The following is a 24,331-nucleotide window of genomic DNA, read 5'->3' on the forward strand; positions in this document are numbered from 1 at the left end:
TCATCAGAGCAGACCCACTGTAATGAATAATGGACACAAGTAAATTAGGTCCATTCATTTCAATGGGTCTACTTTGAGCAGAACATAGCTGGATACAACTTCTTATTTGTATCTCTAAAATTCCACTGGTTCTACATTCTGAGTGGCTGAATGTTCCCCTACCCTGGGTCAGCATTAAGGGTCAGCACTACTGGGCAGCTGATAAGGTGCACACTGCCAAAATCTGTACCTACCTTATCCACCTAGTTGTCACACTTCCCAAAACAATACGTGAACAGAAACAGTCATGGTTCCAAAGTCACACTTGTCTGAATTTTGTAATGCAGTTTTCCAATATATAAGTGCATCTATTAGTGAAAATAACATGCAGACTGTACTAATATAAAAAAATTCCTTCCAGTAGCACCTTAGAGATATCTGAAGAAGTGTGCATGCACACAAAAGCACATACCAGTGACAAACTTAGTTGGTCTCTAAGGTGCTACTGGAAGGAATTTTCTTATTTTGTTTTGTCTACAGTAGACCAACACGGCTACCTACCTGTAACTAGACTGTACTACAGTAGGAGAAATAGCTTTGCAAAATTGCATATAGTAGGAAAAATTGCAAACAAGCGTTAGGAGAATTTTGCATTAACATGCTGCTGGATTTTTATTAGAACTTCCCTCCCCCACCCCCAAAAAGATACAAACCAAGGCTGATGTGAAAATGTGGAAAACCAAACTTAAGATCAGAAAAATGTGAATCTGAAGGAAGTAAGGTTGTTCACCCATCCCTAAAGTAGGTGCTGTGGCACCTACGAGCTACAATTTGAAATAATATTCCTGGTTTTAGGACTGCCACGTTTAAGGAGGGTACATTGAGCTCTATGTTACACATTATTATCATCTTTGCAGTTGGCACTAATTGACATTCTTGCTAGTGACTTCTGCAGGAAAAGAAGCAGCAGCAGAGGATTCTGGGACTGCCTTGAAACGGAATGTCCTGTCACAATCCCTTTGATGTTCTTTCCATATGAAAATCAATCAGCATGAAGCCATAAGCAAAGCAGATGGTGAGGTTTCATAATCAAGGCTTCCATCCTAAAATTCATTTGTGCCAACTATGGAGAAGGGAGATGCTTTGCTATAAAGTCCTATAATGATGTGAGTGTCAGAATCCTCAGTGCTTTCCTCTTTCACGAAGATAACATTTTACATATTCGTACTATTATTTCTGCCCTTCTCACATACTAGCTTTCTGCAGTACATCCACAGTGTCTTTCAGGTGATCCACGGTGTGTCTGTAATAAATATTCATACTGATTATTTAATTGCATTTCTATTGATTCTTTTATCTTTATATTGCATTTTATTGTATTACAGTTTGAATTCTATGGAATTTAGATTGCAATACAATGACACCCACTATAAAAAATAAAAGTAGCAATAGAAATACAATTAAAAATCACACAGCATCTAGCCCAGTGCATTACAATTGCTACAACCAGTAGCAAAATTGTGACTTGCCAAGACTCTCAGCAATTTTCAAGTGGCTGGGGGCGGGGCGAGCCTGGAAACCACTGCAGAGATCATATACATACATGTATATAGCTGTTTCATAAAATTTGTACACTGTTTGATTGTAAAAAATAATAATAACAGAGTGGTTTACAAAAGATAAACCAGTAAAAGCAAGAAAAAATTACAATTCTACTTTTAAACTTACATGTTAAACTACTAAACAGACTAAAATTACCTCAACTTCCTAAGCATATGAGTAGGCTTCTCCGAACAGGAATGTCACCGAAAAGAGTATACAGTGGTACCTCGGGTTACATACGCTTCAGGTTACATACGCTTCAGGTTATATACTCCGCTAACTCAGAAATAGTGCTTCAGGTTAAGAACTTTGCTTCAGGATAAGAACAGAAATTGGGCTCCGGCGGCGCGGCAGCAGCAGGAGGCCCTATTAGCTAAAGTGGTGCTTCAGGTTAAGAACGGTTTCAGGTTAAGTACGGACCTCCGGAACACATTAAGTACTTAACCTGAGGTACCACTGTAGTGAAGGCACCTGCTTGATTTCAATAGGCAGGGAGTTCCAAAGTGTGGGTGTTGCCACACCAAACAACCGAGTTTGCACAAACGTAGAGCCGATATTATGTGGCACCTATAGTAGTGCCAACTGCTGATCAAAGTGGTTGACTGGGCACATGTAGGGTAAAGCTATCTCATAGGTCCCAAATATTTTTATTTAGCTGTACTCCCATCTCTGTTGCAGAATGAGAGGCCCATCAAATTCTGTATGAATTGCAACTATGGCAGCATAGTCCTGCCCAACCCGCTTGTGTACTGTGGAAACTTCACTTTTGGAGGTTTGGGTGGGTGCACCTGGCTGTCTACATCATACATGTTGCTGTTTTTCCCCCTGTAATCATAAGGAATAAAGGTAAAGGTAAAGGGAACCCTGACCATTAGGTCCAGTCATGGCTGACTCTGGGGTTGCGGCGCTCATCTCACTTTATTGGCCGAGGGAGCCGGCATACAGCTTCCGGGTCATGTGGCCAGCATGACTAAGCCGCTTCTGGCGAACCAGAGCAGCGCACGGAAACGCCATTTACCTTTCCGCCGGAGCGTTACCTATTTATCTACTTGCACTTTGACGTGCTTTCGAACTGCTAGGTTGGCAGGAGCTGGGACCAAGCAACAGGAGCTCACCCCATCGCGGGGATTCGAACCGCCAACCTTTTGATTGGCAAATCCTAGGCTCTGTGGTTTAACCCACAGCACCACCTGTGTCCCAATCATATATATATATATCTTCTCTATATAGAATCATCATTATTCTTATTTATTAAATTTGTGTATCTCTCTTCATCCGTAGATCTCAGGGCGGTTCACAACAGAATCACAGAGTCGGAAGAGACCCAGAGGGTCATCTAGCCCAACCCCCCCTGCACTGCAGGAACCACAGCTAAAGAATTCCTGACGGGTGTCCAGTTTGTGGGGGGATGGGGCTGGAGGCTAATATTTATATTTTGCTAGGCTTGGGGGGTGGGGAAACCACAGTATTTCCGGGACGCGCATGTCAGCACTCAAAGCTTTCTGCCTCTCAAGGGCAGCTTAAATCGGTTAGAGCGCGGTGCTGATAATGCCGAGGTTTGCAGGTTCAATCCCCACACGGGACAGCTGCGTATTCCTGCACTGCAGCGGGTTGGACTGGTCCGACTGGATGACCCTCAGGATCCCTTCCAAGTCACTCTCCCATCCCTGGGAAACCCGGCCGGGTTCGCCCGCGCAGATCCCAGGGAAACGAAGCCACTGCCAGAGCGCAAGGAGATGACGGCGGCCGCGTCCTATTACTAATATAGACCGAGCAAAGCGGGAAAGAGGAAGGGAGGGGGGGGGCAAGAAAGAGCCGTGACTACATCTCCCGGCGTGCCTTGCGGTCGCCTTTTCCTGCGGGGCGGGGGGGGGAGGGGGACGGCGGCTGAGAAGGAAGGCGGGCGAAAAAGGAGGCAGGCGAGGGACGGGCGAGAGCGAGAGCGGCTCGGTGTGGGTGGGAGGCGGGGGGAAGCGAAGTCTCTGTGGCGAGAGCGAGGCGAGGAGAAGGAGGAGGAATCCCACAATACCAGGCGGGCTGGCTGGAGAGCTTGCGGAGCTCCCGCTGTCTCTTTAATGCAAGAGGAAGCGATGCGGAGGGGTGGAAAATGGCAGAGCTGCAGATGTTACTAGAGGAGGAAATCCCTTCTGGCAAGCGGGCTTTGCTCGAGAGCTACCAGAACCTCACCAGGGTCGCCGACTACTGCGAGAACAACTACATCCAGGTAGGCAGGAGGGAAGGCAGCGCCGGCGGGGAGACCTCGCTTGCCTTTCCTGGGGGGCGGCGGAGGGGGAAGCCAGTCGCCTCCCTTCGCCTTCACGGCAGGGGGAAGGGGGGGGAGGACCTCCCCTAGACACACACACACACACACACTCGCTCTCTTGCACAAACACACACAAACACGCACACGCACACACACACACACACACACACACACACAGGAAGTGGGCAAGGGCTGTTGTGAAGGGGAGAGAAGCACCCAGCCCAGACACTGGGCAAGCCTCTCCGGGCACATTGTAGCGCCCAGCCCAGGCTGCGAGACATGGTGTCGCCCTCTTCTCCCCTCCACCCCGACCCTCCCCCAGTCCAATCCCTCGGCGTTTCCCTTTAAACTTTTGAACCAAACGAGGGCTTCCTCTCTTCCACCCACCCAGCTCCACCTCGGGGCTGTGTTTCCCTTGAAGCGCCTGGGGTGCCGTGGGGGGGGGGTGGGTTAATGGACGGTGGCTATTCCGTCTGCTCCGATCTGAGGGTGTGTCTGTAAAGGGTATCTTCTTCTACAGCCCTCCCTGTGTTTCTGTGAACGTCTGGAGGCAGAAGTGGCTGGCTGGGTGGGGGAGAAATGGTTCATGGGTTTAGCAAGAGCCCTGCCTGTTTACCTTCAGACTGCTTCCCCTCATATCTCTTCTCTCTCTCTCTCTCTCTGCCTCTCTCCATTAGTTTCCCTTTGGGGTTCTGATCATATCTCAATTTGTATGTGTTTGTGTGCGGTTTAAAAGCCATTGAGAAAACTGGAAGTAGAAAGAGAGAGTATATTACATCAGACTTCTCTGTGTTTTTTGTCTGAGGGGTGGGAGCGGTGTGGTGTGAGGGTTATACCTCTCTCCCCCCCCCCCCACTTCAAATATGTCGAAATGAATGCAGCGAAATGACTTTTGAAGTGAGACTTGTTTGGCTTGTTTACTGTAGTAATGTGAAATCCTGAATTTGTGAAAGAAAGGGGGTGGGGAAAAACCACCCCTGTCTCACGCTTGTGTATGCATGCGCACGCCGCACACACTTATAAATTACTTCATGTAATTTAATAATGCAAGCGAATTCTCTGTGGACACTGTTTATTTAATATTTGGTGTGTAATTCATACCAAGTCCAAATGAATTGTGTTCCTGGCATGGTGCTAGATTGCTGAAACGATAAATTTCTGAGAGAAGGGAGCTGCAGGTATGCAGCCAGGAAAAGTAAAGCATTATTTTTTTAAAAGGATACGCTGGTTCTCCTCAAAATGGGCTGACCTGTTTATTTCATATAATTAATACATTCTGGAGTGAAATATTTAGGCTCCATGAAAGAGAACCTGTGTCTAAGGCCCCCATCTGCACTACTTTAAACCACTTTAAACAGGTATGGTTTCTCCCAGACAATTTTGGGAACTGTTAGGAGGACCCTTATTCCCCTCCCAGAACTGCAGTTTCCAATGTTCCCTAGGGAAAGGGATTGACTATTAAACTACACTGAGAAATGTAACACTGTGAGGGGAATGGGGGTCTCCTAACAATTCTCAGCACCCTTAACAAAATACAGGTCTCATGATTCTTTGCAGGAAGCCATGCCTGTTTAAAGTGGCTTGATACTGCTTTTAAATACATAGTTCTGATGGGGCCTTTACGTTACTCAGGAAAAGAATCTTATTTGTTACTCCTTTTCCCAGTCTATCTACTAGCCTTGTGTATGTGTGCGTGCTTCAAATGCATTTCTACCCGTCTAAGTGATCTTTGTAACTTCTAAAGGGCTTAAACAGCGCAATCCTTTGTGTGTGTCTACTTGGGAGTGCGTCCCACTAAGTTGAATGGCAGTCCTACGCTAGGTGCTCATAGGTTTGCAGCCACTGTCCCCACTGATTATTTTCACACATTTCTGTGGGGATAATATTTAGGGAAAGGCTACAGCAACTTCACTATTTTTAAAAAATCTAGATAAAACTACTGTGGAACCTGTTGCATGCTGCATATGTTTGCCTGGCTACAATCTAGGCTTCACGCTGCTTCGTCCCAAGGACCTTTCCTTAGGCTTGCCTCCAGCATTAACTACCCTTCCTAGCTTCTGCATGCAAAGTTATGTGGTGATAAGTATATTCAGTGGTACCTCTGGATGCGAATGGGATCTGTTCTGGAGCCCCGTTCGCATCCAGAAGCAAACGCAACCCACGTCCACGTGTCTGCGCATGAGTGGGTCGCGATTCGCCGCTTCTGCGCATGCGCATGATGTTATTTTGACTGCGCATGCGCGAGCGGCGAAACCCGGAAGTAACACGCTCAGTTACTTCCTGGTTGCAGCAGCGCGCAACCCGAAAATACTTATCCCGAAGCTACTTCAACCCGAGGTATGACTGTGCAGTAGATTTCTCTCCCTCTCATACCCATTTTTTTATTATTATGGCATGCAGTGAATTTGGGAGTGGTTTGGTATCGCTATCTGAATGTTCTCCATGTTGCCTTTACCTGGAATATTTCTCTGCATCCAAGTAACATTTTTCATTGAAAAGTTAAGGCCCAAATTAGTTGTGACTATGGCAGATCTATGTGCTTAAACACTTACCTCCCCCATTCGTACAGAATGAAGGGTGTTGGGGATTCATGTTTGAGCAGCAAATGGAGTACGTGGATGAGTGCAGAACCTATGCTTGCCTGCCTCATCACAGTTTGTCCTCCTGTGGTGTTTTTCTCCTCAGCTGAACTCTAGTAGCAATGTGTGCTTGGCTAGAAGAAAAGTGTCTGTAGAGACAGGCTGTGGGGTAGGGTGGGAGGAGGAATCTGCTTTGAATGGGTTTAGAAACACAATTGGCAGTTCTGACCCGATCAAGCTTTGGGCCACCTCTTTGCAACAAGTAACCACTTATACCACTTATACCCAAGCTGCTTGTGCATTGTCAGTTTTCTAAAAAGCCTAAGTATATATAAAATTATATACAGAAGCATGTATATACAGAAGCATGTATATAATATAATTTTCTTTAGGAAGCCTGGAGTGCATAAAATATTAAATGCATGATATTTTAAAGCACAAAATAAAAAACCCCACTCTTCTTACTGATCAAGGAATGGGATGAGAGTTGGAAAAGAAACAGTGTGCAGATAAGCTCAATATTAAGATTTTTGGAAAATTTATTTTCTACCTGTGGGAAATAAGCAGGAAGTCATTCTGTAATCGTGCACTGTTTTTATGAAAAAGGAATCCACCTTTCTAGATTTTTGGGTCAGATCTATGCTTAAACACATCAATCTGCTGTCATCAGTAGTTGAAAAAAAAAAATCAAATGTGAGTTTATTAATTAAATGCTCTTTCTCCCTTAATGTGACCAAACTTTCTGCTTCCCCCACATCACCACCTGGTGTCAAGTGAGGATAGGCAGCAAAGTATTTTCTGCTTCCCACTGAGTCTTCAATATTTTGTTCTTTAGATACAGGAAAAACATGGACTAGCCGTGTTTTAGAGGCTGTACACTATGTGATATATTCTAAAAGGAAGTTCTGATTCTCGAGTGGCTTCAGATGTTACTCATCAGGGCTGCCAGCTTGGTGTTTGTGTTCGCCCACCCCCAAAAATAAAAAATCAGCTTGTGGCACTTGTTGGTAACATCTAAAGGGGAACTTCTGTAGGAAACTCTGCATCTGACATACTACAAGGATCAAGTGACTGAGCCTATAGTGGGAATGTCCCGGATCACTTCTGCTGTGACTTCACTGGGTTCTAAGTAAAATCCTATTTCTTGGCCTCTTCTACCCCCTTCCCAAACCCTCCACCCCCGGTAATATGGGGATAATATTAACCTACCTTCCATGTCTGTTGTAAAGACATGGAAGGCTTACGAAAAGTGCTATTAGTATTGATAGAAGTGGGTGTCAGAGCTGCCTCTAGGTCCCAGCTCACAGAGGACCAACGCTAGGCTGTCGTAATGTACAAAAGTCTTTATTGAGGTTCAGTTTCCATTTCAAAGCCGCAGTGCGCAGCTCTACGTCTTTTTTTTTAAAAAAATATTTATTAAGATTTTTTAAATACAAAAATGCAAAAAATAATAAACAATATAACATGTATCGTAACATATTTTCTAAGCTTCTTTGGACTCCCTCACGCCTCCCGCTCCCACTTGCATCATTGTAAAAGTTTTTCCAGCAATTTATCAACTTGTTTACATTCTTAAATCTCATTCATTTAATTTAATCTAATAATTCTCCAAAAAAATTATATTTTCCTCAATCTCGTTTATCATCCAGATTACATCTAGTTTAATGGTGCTCAATTGTTTATGATCTGGCATCCTTCTTAACATTCAACCAAATTACAGTGTTTTTGTAAATAAATCCTAAATTTCTTCCAGTCTTCTTCTACCCTTTCCTCTCCCAGGTCTCGAATTCTGCCTGTCATCTCAGCCAATTCCATATAGTCTATCAGTTGCATCTGCCATTCCTCCAGTGTGGGTAGATCTTGAGTTTTCCAATGCTTAGCGATGAGTATCCTTGCTGCCGTTGTTGCATACAGGAAAAAAGTTCTGTCCTTCTTTATCACCCTTTGGCCGACAATACCCAGGAGGAAGGCCTCTGGTTTCTTAGGGAAAGTATACTTAAATACCTTCTTCAACTCATTATATATCATTTCCCAGAAGGCCTTCACTCTAGGGCACGTCCACCAGAGGTGAAAGAATGTTCCTTTGAAAGAATGTTCCTTTGAAAGAATGTTCCTAGTCTTAAACCCTAGACCGGCGAAGTACCGTCTGAGTCTCCTCCCCTATGACACCAGTTTAAGATCCTAGCCCTGCTCCACCTTTTACGCTGCTCTCTCCTCCTCTGGGTCCTCCTGCCCGCTGGGGCATTGCCCTTTCTGGACTCTTCCGACGCTGAGTCGCTTAGCTCCTCCCCCTCCCTCCGGCGGGCTTTAGGACCCGGTTCCCAATCCTCATTCTCTGCTGTCCCGCACTCCTGTACATTTGAACTTGCCTCTGGCGCCAACCCAGTGACCTTCCTCCTGACCGTTACACTACTTCTGTCACTGCTTCCCTCTTCCGGGATACTGGCCGGATCTGACCTCCCCTCCGTTGTCTGACCGTCCGATGGAGGTGTGGTCAGCCCTGCCTTATCTTCTCTCCCTGGTGGGGAATGCACTGGCCCCGATCCTTGGGACTCTTCCCCCCCACTCTGCTCTGGTGGGGAAGCTGGTCCTGACTTCCAACTACTGCTCTGGGAGTCCCTGCTGCCCCCTTGCTCCTGGGGCGTTCCCCTTGGGAACCCCCTACCCCTGGCCACTGGCGCCCCCTTCTGTGAATCTTCCGATTCGCTGGAGAGGCTCATGGAATCCCTTGGTCCACTGTCCTCTTCTCCTACGCTCCCCTCGGATTCTTCCCCTTCGCTCTCCATCTCCTCTCTTCCCTGTGCCTCTGCTCCTGAGCCCCTGACAGTGGGGAAATGCATTTTGAATATAATTCCTGTTGTTCTGTCCTGTGCAGTTGTGGTAGGAGGGGCTATAGTCTTATTCAATTTATTTATATACCGCATTTCCCACAAATATATTATTTATTTGGATATCTAATTGGCTCTAGTGCATATCGTGCCAAGGACTTGGCAATGCACCAACGCTAATTGGGCCCTTCACTCATGATTCAAATTGCGCTCAAAGCAGTTTGCATAAAAAGGGAAAAGAAAACTTAGAGTAGGTCACCTTGCCTCAGATATTAAGCATTAGTTCCAAGCAAGAAAGGTGCTAGACTCTCTGTTCAAGCTATACGGTGACATACAGATGCATGGCTTGTGTGCCATTCTACAGCTAACGGGCTTTTTGCAATGATGCTCTGAATCTTCTATAACTAAGCATGACTCTCCTGAGGAAGAGCTCACAATGCATTGGGACTCTTGGGATAGCTATTGCTTTGCACCATTTGTCGCCCCCCCGCCCCCCCCGCCCCCGTTTCTGTTGCTTCTATAAGTCCTCGGGAGACCACAATTCTTGCATTAGGTTTCATAACTTCTAACGAATCCATCAACTAAAAGCTTGGGGAGCACTTATTTCATGCTGCTGATGTGCCTACCATATGACCTTAGCATGGATCCCTCTCAGGATTGCTTGGAATTTGCTGCACATTTTTTCCACTTTAGTTTAACTTGGATCTAATTTAGGATGTGTGGGAATCCTAGATGGGTACGGCTGTGTCAGCAATAGGCCTTGAGGGCAAACCATCCTTGCAAATGTACTCACATTTGTAATATTATATGAACCTTCATAGTGGTTTCCCCCATAATTCCCCATAAAAGCTGTCTTCCTCTTCGTTTACCAAGCAAGATGTAGCCTGAATATGATTTGGCATGTTGTTCCTGTTTAGACCACACTGGCGTTTACACATGAAGTGCTTGAGGAGAACAGGTTTTACGTCTTGGCACTGCCAGCAGCTAAAAGTTTGACCTGCCTTTCCACAACCGTAAGAGTTAAGCAGTTTCCTTGCCCCCCCCCCTTCCACCTCCTGCTTCAGAGTTTTCTTGCTCCACCCAAAGAAAGCTGCTGATACAAATGCTTGAAAAAGGCGAGGTTGCTTTTGGTTTTACTCATGGGAAATATGACACATACAGTACTGTGGTGTTGTAACTGCAGCACATGTTTTGACCTGTTGGTTGGTGTTTGTGTATGTGTTTGTGTGTCATTCTTGTTGTGGCAAACCTGTCCAGCACTGTGCTTTTTTCAAATACAGTAGCTTGTAAATACGTTTACCCCAGTGTGGATAAGTCCCCCCCCCCACCCCAAATTATAACTAGCATTCGCTCATATAAGCTCACATAACCTGCTTTTAAAACAGAACTGAATGTCAACAGCTGGGGGTGAATGAGGGGTGAAAAGGTATTTCCCCATGCTAAGGTGTAGAAGGAAGAACTCGTGGGGTTTGTTTTTTAGGTTAATACCTAATTTTTCTGCTTTTATGTGGATTTAGCCCAATTCAGTATAAAGTGATAAACAAGTTGATAATACTGATTTGATTTTTAGTGTAAGACCGAGTTATAGCAGCAGTTGTACAAAGCCATCTGCTCTGCAGTTGGACTAGTGTAGAGATTACTTTTCTAGGGGATTGAATTTGCTAGTAGTGTCAATGTCTATGGTCCTGCTGCCCCAGGATTAGAGAATGTAACACACAGGGCAATGTAGGGCTATGTGTGTGTGTGCGCCTGTGTGCATACAAGCTGGGGGCTGGGAAAGAAATCTCTGCAGTTGGCGTTTGCATTGGATTCAAACTGAGTTTCCAGTGCTTGCTGAATTGCACGTTCTTGTCCCAACTTCCTTCCCTGTGGAAAGCAAGTCGTAGCAGCTCAAGATGCAGGACTAAAAAAAAAGGAGGCATGAGGGAGATGCATAGTTAAAGAATACAGTGGTGCCTCGGGTTACATATGCTTCAGGTTACATACGCTTCAGGTTACAGACTCCGCTAACCCAGAAATAGTGCTTTAGGTTAAGAACTTTGCTTCAGGATGAGAACAGAAATCGTGCTCCGGTGGCGCAGCAGCAGCAGGAGGCCCCATTAGCTAAAGTGGTGCTTCAGGTTAAGAACAGTTTCAGGTTAAGAACGGACCTCCAGAACGAATTAAGTACTTAACCCGAGGTACCACTGTAGATGTGTTTGCTTAATTTTTTTGAAAAATGCTTTGCTCCCACTTCACTTTAAAAAACCACACCCAGTATACCTACAAGAACGAAAGCAACAACCATAACATGTGCTTTAGTGGTTAGACTGTTTGGGTTTGTATCGGGGAGGTCCACAGTTGAATCTTTGCACGTCAGTGGAGTTCACTGGCCGATCCTAGTGCTACTTCTTGGCTTAATCTACCAAAAGAATTTCTACGTATGAAAGCTTCAAGCAGGGATGAGGTGCCTGTGGGCCTCCATCAGCCTTAGCAAGCATGACCAGCGGTCAGGGATGTTTGGAGTTGTAGCCTCAACAACATCTGGAGAGCTGTAATTTCCTTTCCCTGCCTTGGAGCTCTCAAAATCACAACACGCCTTTAAGAGAAAGAAAGCGCGGAGTGCATCCTATAGAAAGGGACTAGCTTGTCTTCTGTCGCCACCTCCATACTGCTGAGTGGATATGGAACAGGTTTTGTCTCTCAACTGTCTCTTGATCAGAGCACATGCGGATCTTCTGGCAACGCCTAACCTTGAAAGAGCCATTTGACATTTTGCTTTTCTGTGTGTGTGCTTGAACAAGTGTGGCTTAAACCAGGCTGCCAGTTCTCATTGTGAAAGTCTAAATTTAATCACTGTAAAAGACAAAGGGCTACTACGTCCAAATCTTCTGGATTTGAATCCTATGTCTGTCTTCCTCCGACTGCCGAAGCAGTAGCTGCCAATATTGTATTGTACTGGAAAGTAAGCTTCTGGCTACCATGTGCAGTGACGCAAGCAGCAGCAGCCAAACAGAATTCTAGATAGTAGCCTCCCCTAGCCCTCTGGGTCAGATAAGCCTTCTAAGTAATCAGCACTTTATCTGAGAGGAATGAAAAGGGGACGATGGTGGAAGAGACTTGAAAGGAGCCACTGAGGTTCAAAGCATGGAGGAAATTAAAAGTGTGTGTCAGCTGCTGGATGCAGAGAAGGCATGAGGAACTGAATATAAATAAAAGGAAGCTAATGCAAATACTGCGGGGATTTTAGGATTTGACTAATGGGGGAAAGATCGCACAGCTGAATTATTGCAAATCTGTCTTTAAAATTTCCAAATCTTGTTTTGTAGGCTTCACTCCTGTAAAAAAAGAGAGATAAAAACATGTCTAGATGAAATGGAGTGAGGTAATTTATTTTATAACCAGGCTGCTTTAGAATAGAGAACCTTAGCTGCTACTTCTGTGATGGACATAGATAGAGAGAAGTGGGTGTCTTGATCAGTTTTTCTACACTGCCCAGCCTGATATTCGGTCAGACCATTTGACCATCTTACTCAATATCATCCATGCTGTCTTGCAGTGGCTCTCCAGGGTTTCAGACAAGTAGATCTCCCAGCCCTACATGGAAATGCTGGGGAATGAATTTGTGACCTTCTCTATGCTCCTTTTTGCTTGTGATATATATATCCTGTTGTGTGGATTATTACCATATTGGCCTGAATATAAGCATCACTTTCCCCAAAAATTCCCACTGTGAAAAGTTAAAGTGCAGCTTATATTCATGACCTTATGGTATGCAGCCAGGAGCGCAGGGCAGACAGCTGATTTTGTGGAGTGCTCTGGGTGGAAGCTGGACCCGTGTAAGTATGTGTAGCACTCAGTGGATTTTCTGTATAATAAGGTGGTGCTTCTGTGTCATTATGTAGCTGCAAAATAGTGTCCAGAAACTGAGCCGCTTGTGTGGACTTGTTCTAGGCTCAAGGTTGATGGTATATTCCATCTGTGAGCAGAAGTCCTTAGGGGAATTCCTGTCTCTTAAAATACAAGTCACAATTCATCATTTTGGTCCTCGTTTTTTTAGACATGGCTAAACAGCATAGCCATTTAATTATATTAATCAGATTGGTGGCGAATTACAATTCTATGAAGATGACTTGGTTTGCATAGCAGTTTTCAGTTGAGTATTGTCTCACCTGGCTGCAGGAGATTGGGTAATATGTTGGATCCTCCTGCAACAAGTCTCATTAAGAGCTAATTAATATAAGTATAAGTAAAGACTTAAGGAAGCATTTGCCATTTCTCTCTCTCTCTCTCTCTCTCTCTCTCTCTCTCATGCTGGGCAGATGCATTATTTGCTTCAGTGTTTGCAGTTTGCCTAAGGAAAATCTACTAATTAGATCAAATGTAAACTTAGGGTCATATTCAATTCTAGTTTCAGTCGGGTTAGAATAATGTGACACTTGTAAACAGATCAACCTCAGTACATGAATGACTGCTGTTATTGGTAATACTACTTTAAAACTTGTGAATCCCTGACTCGTATGAGATGTGTATGTTCATGAATGGGGTATAGGTTTATCCAGGCCACTGTATAAATAATGAACATTAGAATTTGGGGGATGGGGCAACAACTTCCAGCCTTTTTCTCACATTTAATGAGGGTGTACAGTACTATCCTCTTACAGTTGGCTCCATGCTTTTAAAAGAAGCATGTATGGCTAGACCATCTTGGAGGGTATCACTGAATAAATATTCTGTTTGCAGTGACTATGAATGAAGGTTTGAAAGGCAGGGTAAAAATGTTTTAAACAAATCAGGTGTGGGACGCGCCTGGTCTGGCTGTGCAAGTTCCTCACACGGAACTCACTTGCGCAGCAATTCTTTGCAGAACTCCCTGCCTGTGTACCATGGCTGGGGAGCTGAAGGCAAGCCTGCTGAACAGTAGTGCTTCAAAGCACAGCACAGGGCTCTTTGCAAGCCCTGCATGGTGCTTGAAAGTCATTGCTGTCCCCTTATGAAGTCATATGATTGAGAAAAAGGTGGTTCCACCTACCTGTCAAATTTGGCCTGCAGGGATAGGCGGCTATAAAGATGTAACCCGCCAGGTCTAAAAGGCTTCCCATCAACTGCTGGTATAGGAGGAGTAGGTCCCTAAGCTATTTGGGACCTGAACCATCATCAAGGCCTTTAAAAGTCATCATTCTAGGCACTTTGAACTGTGCCTAGAAGCAAATTTGTTATCCGTATAGCCCTTGCAGAACAGGTATTATGTAATCCGATAAGGGAGTGACTGCCAGCATCCTTGCTTCTACCTGTACTGTTGCTTTAAAAACATGGCTTGGGCTTGGGATCAGGCCAAGACCAATCTAGCCCAACACTTGGTGCTCTAAGGGAATCTGGTTATTGCCCATAGACTTATCTTCTGCTGACCCATGATGTAAGAGATGTAGAGAATATGTAAGGGAATACTATGTTAGCGTAGAAGTCTTGGCTTTTTTGGTACGCATTCTTGTAGGTAACTCTCTTTACCAATTTCCCCCGACAGCATTAAAAACGCATCACTTTTGAATCCAACACATTAATTTCATTGGGGGGGGGGGAGCCCTTTCGTAGGTCAGGTCTCCTTGGACTGTGTGCAGCAGTATGGAAGGGACTGTAGTGCACTAGTGAGCAAGAGACTTCAAAAGATACTAAAATTTTAATCTAAGCCTACATTCAGTAGATTTCCTTCCTAACAACAAATCAACGTTTGTGTTTAGTATGACTCGAGATCTTTCCTCCTTCGGTATCAATGACTGTTTTATCGCTAGTTTGAAAGAGAGCAGTTCATTAAGGGTACATCCGTGACAGTTCATTTTCAAATGAGCTGTCTGTGAAAAATGAGTGCAGTCGGCATCTCATCCCTTATCCTATCATAGATGATCCCTGGTTTGAAACACACACAAAAATTCCTTCCAGTAGCACCTTAGAGACCAACTAAGCTTGTTATTGGTATGAGCTTTCATGTGCATGCACACTTCTTCTGGTTTTTTTGGCCAGGGGATGGGGGGCTGCATTGTCTCCCCTTCACCCAAAAAATGACTTGCCTTCTTCCTGTGATATTGGAGTTGTTTTTCCTTTAAGTTAGATCTAGTTCTCTCTGCATGGAGAAGGGTGTTCATTTTCTTATGGGTCCCCATTGCTGACTGGCAACCAAGGGAGGGATGAAGGAAAACCATGCCAAGCTGATTAGGTTTGGCTAAAGCATTAATCAGAGTCTAACTTTGAAGGCATCACTGGGCATCTGCACTGGCTATCTGTACTCTAGTGGCAGCAATGTGATAACCTTGTTGGACTCTTCCCTTGATCATAATCCACAATGGCTGGGGCTGATAGAAACTGTAGTCCAACAGCATTTGGAGGACTACAGGTTCCCTGCTCCTGTTCTGCATGCTTGACTCCTGTACCTACCATGGCGAGGAAGGGCTCCATAGTTGTGTTTGCATTCCAAACTTTAGAAACTCTCATGACAGATGAACTCCCAAGGTCTGTTTATAGTTTAGTGGCAGTTAGAAAACTTGATGTGTTCTGAAGTTGGTGCAAGCTCTGCAAACAATCCTCTAGCTAATTCACAAAGTGATGCATCATCTTCCATTATTCCTAGGCACTTCCTCATGTTTTATGGTCTTAAATTATTCACATCTGTTAGAGCTGCCCAAGATCCCAGCTCACAGAGGACCAACGCCAGGTCGTGGTTATATACAAAAGTCTTTATTGAAGTTCAGTTTCCATTCCAAAGCCGTAGCGCGCAGCTCTACGTCTTAAACCCTAGACCGCCGAAGTTCCGTCTGAGTCTCCTCCCCCTAGACACCAGTTTAAGACTCTAGCCTTACTCCACCTCTTCCGTTGTTCTTTCCTCCTCTGGGTCCGTCTGCCTGCCGGGGTGTTGCCCTTTCTGGACTCTTCTGATGCTGAAGAGTCCCCAGATTCTTTCCCCTGCCTCCGGCATGCTTTAGGACCTGGCTCCCAATCCGAGCTCCCTGCTGTCCCGCGCGCCTGTACATTTGAACTTGGCGCGCGCACCCACCCGGCCACCTTCCTCCTGACCGTTACACTGCTCCTGTCACTGCTTCCCCCTTCGGGGGGGGGCTAGCTGGATCTGACTTCCCCTCCGTTCCCTCACTCAGCGATAGGGGCGTGGTCAGCTCTGACTCATGGGACTCTTCCCCCCCACTACGCTCTGGTGGGGAAACTGGTCCCGATCTCCAGCTGCTGCTTTGGGAGTCGCTGCTGGCCCCTAGCTTCTGGTGCGTCCCTCCCGGGACCCCCCTTGCCCTGGCCATCGGAGCCCCCTTCTGTGAATCTTCCGATTCGCTGGAGAGGCTCATGGAATCTCTCGGGCCACTGTCATCTTCCCCTACACTGCCCTCAGATTCTTCCCCTTCGCTCTCCATCTCCCCTCTTTCCTGTGCTTCTGCTCCTGAGCCCCTGACAACATCCTTTAAATAAAATCTCCCAAAGTTTATTCCATCTAGAGTTTCAGCAGAGGTTAAAGAGTTGGTGATAAAAATGTGTGCGTAAGCGTGCCACAAAGGAGTGTGGGTTGTTGCAAATGAGTGAGGGTTGAAATGCAAAGGGAGCCCTGCCATGAGGCAAGGTGAGGTGGCCATCTTGAATGAGAGACTTGGGTGCTGTGAAGACTGGCAGGCTGGGGTCACCTGTGGGTCACAATCCATCAGGACATTATCCTATGCAAGCCCCATTTGAAAGGAATGGAAACACTGGAAAAACATAATGGTGCTCTTGCCCAAGTCCTGGAAACATATGGAAATCCTCTAATGTTGGGAATCTTTGAACTATAACTCCTAGCAGCCCTAACAAGTGTGGCCAAGGATGATGGGTAGTTCAGCAATATTTGGAGGGCCAAAGTTTCCCCACACCTGCTATAAAGTATGGGCTATTTCTTCATCCAGCCCATTGTGTCTACTTTGACTGGCATTGGCTCTGCAAGGTATCAGGCAGTCTTTCCCATCACTCGCTACCTGACCTGGACACCCCACCAACTGAGCCTCGGACCTTCTCTGTGCTAGGCATGTGCTTTGCCACTAATCTGTAGTCCCTTCATTATAATCTCATTTCAAATAATGATAATAAAGGCTTATGTATTTAATCAAAGAATTATTTATCCAACTCTTCAACCCAACAATGCTCCTGAAGCAGCTTACAGACCAGGAAAAAAAAAGAAGACCAGTCCCTGTACACTGTAGAATGTCATGACACAAAAGGAAAATGGGTTGAAGAGGAGGAGGGTGGAGGAAAAAGCAAACAAGGGAATGAGTTTTTAGTTATAAATTCTAATAATCAGCTTGGGTGGAGGGGTTCAAGGAGAGGAAAAGTTGCTGTTTTCTCAGCTGTGGGATGGTCCTGTATATCTTCCCTCCTCTGTGGCTGCCTGATATAATGGCTGTTGCCAGGCAACAGTTGATGGAGGGGGAGCAGAGCTGATGATGGTCTTGCATCCCTTCTCTCCCCTTCCTCTGTGACAGCCTAATGTAATGGCTTGCATAAGGCAGCTTCCTGATGGTAGATGATAATTGCTATGGGAGAAGTTCATTTGGCTTTTTTTATCACCCCCCATCAAAGTGTCTTGTTCCTCCCTTGTCTGGAGCATAAGATCCTGTCAAGAATTCTGGTACTGTTCCCATACTCAGGCTGTGTTACTGCCTCCTGAAGTAGATGGCATTCCTTCTGATTCCTAGTGTGCTAAGAACCACTGTTCTGATGGCTTTCTTCTGGTAGGCCCTGGCAATAGAGGATTTTGTCTTGACAGCATGGAATGATGGGTTTAGAGTAAGGACTAAGATGTTTTCCTCATTTCCACTTAGTCTACTTCGTTTCAAAGTAGTGGTGGGCGATGTGGGGTCCTCCAGGTGATGTTGGACTACACCTGTCATCATCCTTGACAATCGGCCAAGGATAAGAATTAGGGCTGATGGGAACTGTAGTCGAGCGATATCAGGAGGGCACCATATTGGTTTATCCCTGTTTTAAAGTAAGGACCATACAGAAGTATGAAATTATGAACTGAAGTGACTGGGTTTGACCTAGAGCAAATTACAGTGGGATCTCGGTACTCGGACGGCTTGGCTCCCAAACAAATCAGCTCCCGAATGCTGCAAACCCGGAAGTGAGTGTTCTGGTTTGTGAATGTTTTTCGGAAGCCAAACGTCCGATTGAATGCAGAAAGCTCCTGCAGCCAATCAAAAGCCACGCCTTGGTTTTCAAATGGTTTGGGGAGTCGAAAGGACTCCCAGAACGGATTAAGTTTGAGAACCAAGGTACCACTGTAGTTGCATTTTGGTCCCACACAAATCAGTGGGTTGAATGGGAACTTAGTCATGCTTAGGAAAGGACCCTTTGAACTCAATGCGGTTTAGTCATCATCATTATTTATTAAATTTGTTAGTTGCTTTATTTTACCCAAGACAACTCACAGCAATTTACAGCCAAACAAACAAACAAACAAACATCACAAGTCTAAATTATAATGCTGTCCTGTTTGTTTATCTGAAAGAAAGTCCTCATTGAACACAGTGGGACTTCTGAGCAGATGTGGAGGATTGCACTATAAGTTTAGATCCAACCCAATTGGAACTTAAGGTAGTCGTTACTATTCACAATGGGACTTTCTTGGAAAGCACGTGTTCAGAAAGTCACAGTGCAAACTGATGCATTTTTACTTGGAACGAACTCCCGTTGTATGTATTTATTTTCTGCACTACACTTTATATCCCACTCCCCCCCCCAAAGAGGTAGAGTATGTTGTACCCCTCTCCTTGTTTTATCATCACAACAACCCTGTGAAGAAGGTAAGGCTGAGAACAGGGCATGACCCAAAGTCATCAAGTGAGCTCACTAAGTGAGTGGGAATTTGAACCCTGCTCTCCCAGATCCCAGCTCAGCACTCAGACACTACACCACACTGGTTTAATTGAGCTTACTTCCAAGTAAGTGTGCCTCTGGGTGAAGCTGGAAGATACAAAATTTAAAGTTGAAGATCCTATGTGATGTTGCTAAGCCAAGGTGTGCTGGTTCCTGAAGGGCAAACAGGCATAGTAGTCAAAATAGAAAGTGTCCTTATTTTTGCCAGTCATCTAGTGAGGCCTGCCAATGTTTCTGTGTAATCACTTGTACTATAATTAATTTCCAGATGCGTAAAGGGTAAGGTTGATGATTAAGTGTGAGTCATTGAGGTTGGGAAGGGAACCAAACTTTTGATTCCTACTCCTCTTCCAAATGCCTCATATTTGGAAATGAATGTACTATCATTCCTGTTTTGAGTGATCACGCTAGAAAAACAAGCTTTGTACTAAATCAGTCATGGCCATTTTATATTGCCCGATTGAACCTTGTACATATTCTCACAGAAATTCTCCACTCCGACCTCCCACTTTGCTGAGGTAAAGAACTTTTTGACATTTGCCACTTTACTAAGCATAGGTTGTTTGCCATGGTACTTGCAATGCGCTATTCAGTATATAGATAGTTGCTCCTTAAAGATTTAATTTTTCATGGAACAGGACCTTTTGGTGGCCAGGGAAGGGCATTCATACTTTTTTCCAGGTTGAACAACAAATGGTAGGGCTTATGACTGTGTGAATGAATTATATGGAAATAAATGTTCACTGTTGCCTTAATGTAATTTCTCGGTGCCATTAACAGTTTACGGAATTTCTTACTGTGAACTAGAGATGTGAATTTGTTACTATGCTGCACGTGTGCTCTCCCGTTCTTTAAAAAAAGGCTAACCCTGCAATAACTAAGACTCCCAATTGCACTGTTTATTTTAAAAATATAAATAACGGCTAACCATAGTATATGTGCGGTGTGCCACCAGTGTTTACTAGGTACAAAAAAGGGGAACTATAAAACTCAGTCTCAAATGATCGACCAAAATGCAGTCCTCAAGAGGCTGGCCTGCCTGGGTCCTGAGATCATAATCTGAGGCCTTTCATTGTGTGCCACCACAAGGGAGGTCCGGAGGGTGGAAGTATGGGAATGGGTCTTTTCTGTAGTAGCCCCCTGTTTATAGAAATTTCTCCTCAGGGAGGCCTGCCTGGCACCAACCTTGCCATCATTTTGGACCCAGGCAAATACATTTGCAGTTCCCCAAGAATTTGTGAAGCACAAATGATATGATACTGTGCTGTTTTAATCTGTTTTTTTAATCTGTTTATGTGAGTTTATCATGGATTTTTTCTTTCTTGGTGATGAATTGATTCCAGACTTCTTTTAATGGGAGGCAATATATACATGTAATAAACGCTACCTAGTGTTAGGCTGCAATGCTCGTACACTCTGCAGCCTGTTATTAGTAACTTCATCAGTGCAAGTGCATACTAGAACACAAATTAAATCTTACAAAGTAACCTTTAAAAGTGTTGAAATATCCTCTCCTCCCCCTTGTAAGTCTTCCAGGACAGCAGAACCTTTGAAGCTGGAATGCAGTTTAGCCTTTTCTGTTCAAAGAGGCACCTCCCCAGATAGGTTTCCAGCTGCTCCTCTGTTTTGTCTACAGAGCAAAGCAAGCATAAACAGTAGTAAAACTTATTTTCATTGGAAGTGCAACAAGAGAGGATGGGTTAGTCAGGAACACTCTCGCTGAGTATAGAAGCAGTAATATTGGCATCACACAACATGGGCAGCAGTTCTGAGTGAGGGGGAGGACTGCAACTTTCAAGACAGTTATTTACAATAGAAAATGCACCCGCATGTTGCATGATGCTGTTTGCTGCTTGTTTCCTAAACTTGTATACAGTGGTACCTCGGGTTAAGAACTTAATTCGTTCTGGAGGTCTGTTCTTAACCTGAAACTGTTCTTAACCCGAAGCACCACTTTAGCTAATGGGGGCTCCCGCTGCTGCCGCACCGCCAGAGCACAATTTCTGTTGTTATCCTGAAGCAAAGTTCTTAACCCCAAGTACTATTTCTGGGTTAGTGGTGTCTGTAACCTGAAGCGTATGTAACCTGAAGCATCTGTAACCCGAGGTACCACTGTATTTTGCACCTTCAATAGAAACTGTTCTGAGGTAGCCACAGGTGATAAAGATAGATCTGAGAGCGCTTCCAGACTGAGCACCTGATCCTTTGTGCCAGGTGGCTCGCCTGTAGCCCTGTTGAACTTCACCTCCCTACCAGGCCCCCATTCATTGTGACAGGTATTGGGGGTGATAGTGGATGATAGGGTTACAGCCTGCAACATCTGGAGGTCTCTCCTGCTCTAGGGAGAATCTCTCCCTGGAGGTCTCTCCTGCTCTAGGGAGAATGCAGGTATCACCCAGGACTGGTTGAAGCACCCCCAGCACATCTCTGCCTCCTCAGGATTGAGTTTCAATTTATTGCCCTCATCTAGTCCATTACTGTTCCTTAATACCTGACTGGCCCTTGGCTGGAACTACAGTGGTACCTCGGGTTAAGTACTTAATTCGTTCCGGAGGTCTGTACTTAACCTGAAACTGTACTTAACCTGAAGCACCACTTTAGCAAATGGGGCCTCCTGCTGCTGCCGTGCCGCCGGAGCATTTCTGTTCTCATCCTGAAGCAAAGTTCTTAACCTGAAGCACTATTTCTGGGTTAGCGGAGTCTGTAACCTGAAGCGCATGTAACCTGAAGCGTATGTAATCCAAGGTACCACTGTAGTAGCATATCCCTCTCACCTGAGAGCTGTCAGTCCAGTCTTGTCAAATGCAATCATTTGGAAAAGGCAAGTTGGTGTTGTCTGTTGGTTTAAGGACCCAGCTGATATGCCTGTAAACTTCTTGGTCCTATGACTGCCTTGGGGATACCCCCCATCCCAGTCTAGTTTGGGAACGTCCTATAGTAGTTGTGCTGGCTGTCCGGGAGGGCAAGACTCCTTGCCGGGGCTCAGATGGATAGCTCAGTTCGTCGAGCATGCGACGCTTAATCTCAGGATCGTGTGTTTGAGCCCCATGTTGGGCAAAAAATTCCTGCATTGAGGGGGTTGGACTAGTTGAGCCTTGTCCCTTCCAGTTCTACAATTCTATGATTATGTGTCAACCTGGTGCCTGGCTTTCTCTGCCCCTATTAGTTAAATGTAATACCATTTTTAAAAACACACACGCAGGAGTCAAATGGAAAATCTAAACCTCTTCTGCTCCTTTTATAATAATAATAATAATTTATTATTTATACCCCGCCCATCTGGCTGGGCCTCCCCAGCCACTCTGGGCGGCTTCCATAGAAACCAAAAATACAGTAAAATACAGTCCTGGGTGATACCTGCATTCTCCCTAGAGCAGGAGAGATCTCCAGATGTTGCAGGCTGTAACCCTATCATCCACTATTTGCCTTGTATATTGGCACAAATGCAAAACTAAACGGAAGACTAAATAAGATTCTCTGGGAATCCTGCCCCCTCCTGCCCCGCAGTACCCTTGGAGAGCAGTTGCTGTTTACAGCTGTCGGTATGAAAGCAACTGTTTTGCCTACTTTTAGAAATCTATGCCTCTTGAGCAAATCAACACATTCTAGGATAAAACAAACTGTGTGTTTAACACTCACGGCAGGAAAAACACAGACACCTGTCCATTGGGACTCCTGATTAACTTTTGCATTGTGCTGGGGGTGAGGATGTTGTGTAGGCTCGCTCGCTCGCTCGTAGGTCAGGCTCCATGCATCCACATTTTGCTTTTGGGTCTGTAAGTCCCACCTTTCTTTGCAGGCTGAGGGTTATGCAGAGCCTGGAGCAAACAGAAGACTGTTTGTTGAACTTCAGTGATGGGGGCGAGCAAGTGGGGTGTGATGTACATTTTAAGGAAGGAGTGCAGCAGCAATGCTAATTGAGAACAAAATCCTGTGTCTCACGGGGGCCATTAAGCGACAGCAAAAGGCTACAGCGGAGTTGCGTCTTTGGTGGTGGAGATGTGAAAGGGAAACCTCCATAGACACTTAATGTAACAGGCAGGATTGTAGGGAGAAGGTTACAGAGACTGGGCACGGCCACATGGAACTGGGTGGAATGACGGAATGAATGCCATGGGCCAGGCAGTTAAAATGACAAATTTCTGATGGCAAAATGTGATGGGGAGGAAGGATAAGATCGGAGACAATGAAGTACGTACCTGCAATTCCACCTAGACCTCATAACTGCATCCCTGTTTTTCTGCTTTATTTGTGATTGAGTGCCAAAACAGTTCTAAAAGTGCTGGACAGAGATTTAACCCCTTGCCCGTATCCGCGACAGTGTTTCAGTGACTATTAAAGATTCACATCTTCACCCACACATTGCTGGGGGAGGGGTTTATAAAAAAATAATACCCAGCTTCTGGTGATGGATTTTTAAGAACTTGTTTTGCTACCATGGATTATTGTTACTGTTGTAATTTGGTGGGGGTTTATAATAAAAAAATTAATGTTATTTTAACTTTGGATTTCAGTGCACTTTTTTCTGCTGTTTTCTTGTATATTGCCCTGATGGAATTTTCTTTAAAAGGGGAAGAGTGGTATATAAATGGTTTTAATAAATGGGGGGGGGGACCATCTCTGCCCCCACAGGCTTTCACTCTTAGTAAACAGGAATGAACAGGCAGGAGGAAAGATTAGATTCCAAACACACAGGGACCAATTCTTAAAAACTGATCCGATAGTGACCAGTTGGAGCGGCCACAGAGGAGACACATTTTGGAGAGTAGTAGCCAAATGGCATTTGGACTCAGAAGAGGTTTCTGCTCTCTGTCCTCTTCCTCATAAATTCATTTTAGAAATGCAGGAGAAAGACTGATACCCCCAACTCTGGTGTTAGAAAGCTTTAGTGGTTTCAAAATATGTTAGCTGTCTTATGAGTGCTTAGCACAATGCAGCGTGCTGGTTTTGAGCTAGAATGCCAAAAAAGTTCAGGGACTGGTATAAGGACTTCTTGCTGCCATATGATGTGAACATACCCAATGGATAGGATGTTCTGTGCTCTCTCTCTCTCTCTCTCTCTCTCTCTCTCTCTCTCTCTGTGTGTGTGTGTGTGTGTGTGTGTGTGTTGGCTTTAGAGGTGAGGTGGTGGCTGCTACCTCACCAGAGACAGACATTTTTCTATTCTGAAAAACTCTCCCTTTGAAAAACCTGCCAGTCAC

The 24,331-nt window shown here is 45.0% G+C and overlaps 1 protein-coding gene and 1 long non-coding RNA gene across 11 annotated transcripts in view; one reads left to right on the forward strand and one right to left on the reverse strand.

Moving 5' to 3' along the window:
• Window positions 1-298: 298 nt before the first annotated feature.
• Window positions 299-2,004, reverse strand: LOC307199742. The gene is made up of 2 exons (XR_013832151.1): window positions 1,738-2,004; window positions 299-1,282 (listed from the first exon to the last, which is right to left on the reverse strand). It is a non-coding gene; the product is annotated as an uncharacterized lncRNA (long non-coding RNA).
• A 1,524-nt stretch (window positions 2,005-3,528) lies between these two features.
• Window positions 3,529-24,331, forward strand: part of ABI1 (abl interactor 1) — a 97,448-nt gene continuing 76,645 nt past the window's right edge. For 2 of the 10 annotated variants that reach the window (XM_079948142.1, XM_079948144.1), the window contains exon 1: window positions 3,530-3,805. In XM_079948142.1, the coding sequence (XP_079804268.1) occupies window positions 3,689-3,805 (117 nt within the window). In that variant the 5' untranslated portion in view covers window positions 3,530-3,688. Of the gene's footprint in view, window positions 3,806-24,331 lie in introns of all 10 variants that reach the window. The other 8 variants (XM_079948148.1, XM_079948149.1, XM_079948147.1 and 5 more) reach the window with 6 other exon arrangements.

This window comes from Podarcis cretensis, assembly GCF_951804945.1.
Source record: "Podarcis cretensis genome assembly, chromosome: 12".
Classification (NCBI taxonomy): Eukaryota; Metazoa; Chordata; class Lepidosauria; order Squamata; family Lacertidae; genus Podarcis; species Podarcis cretensis.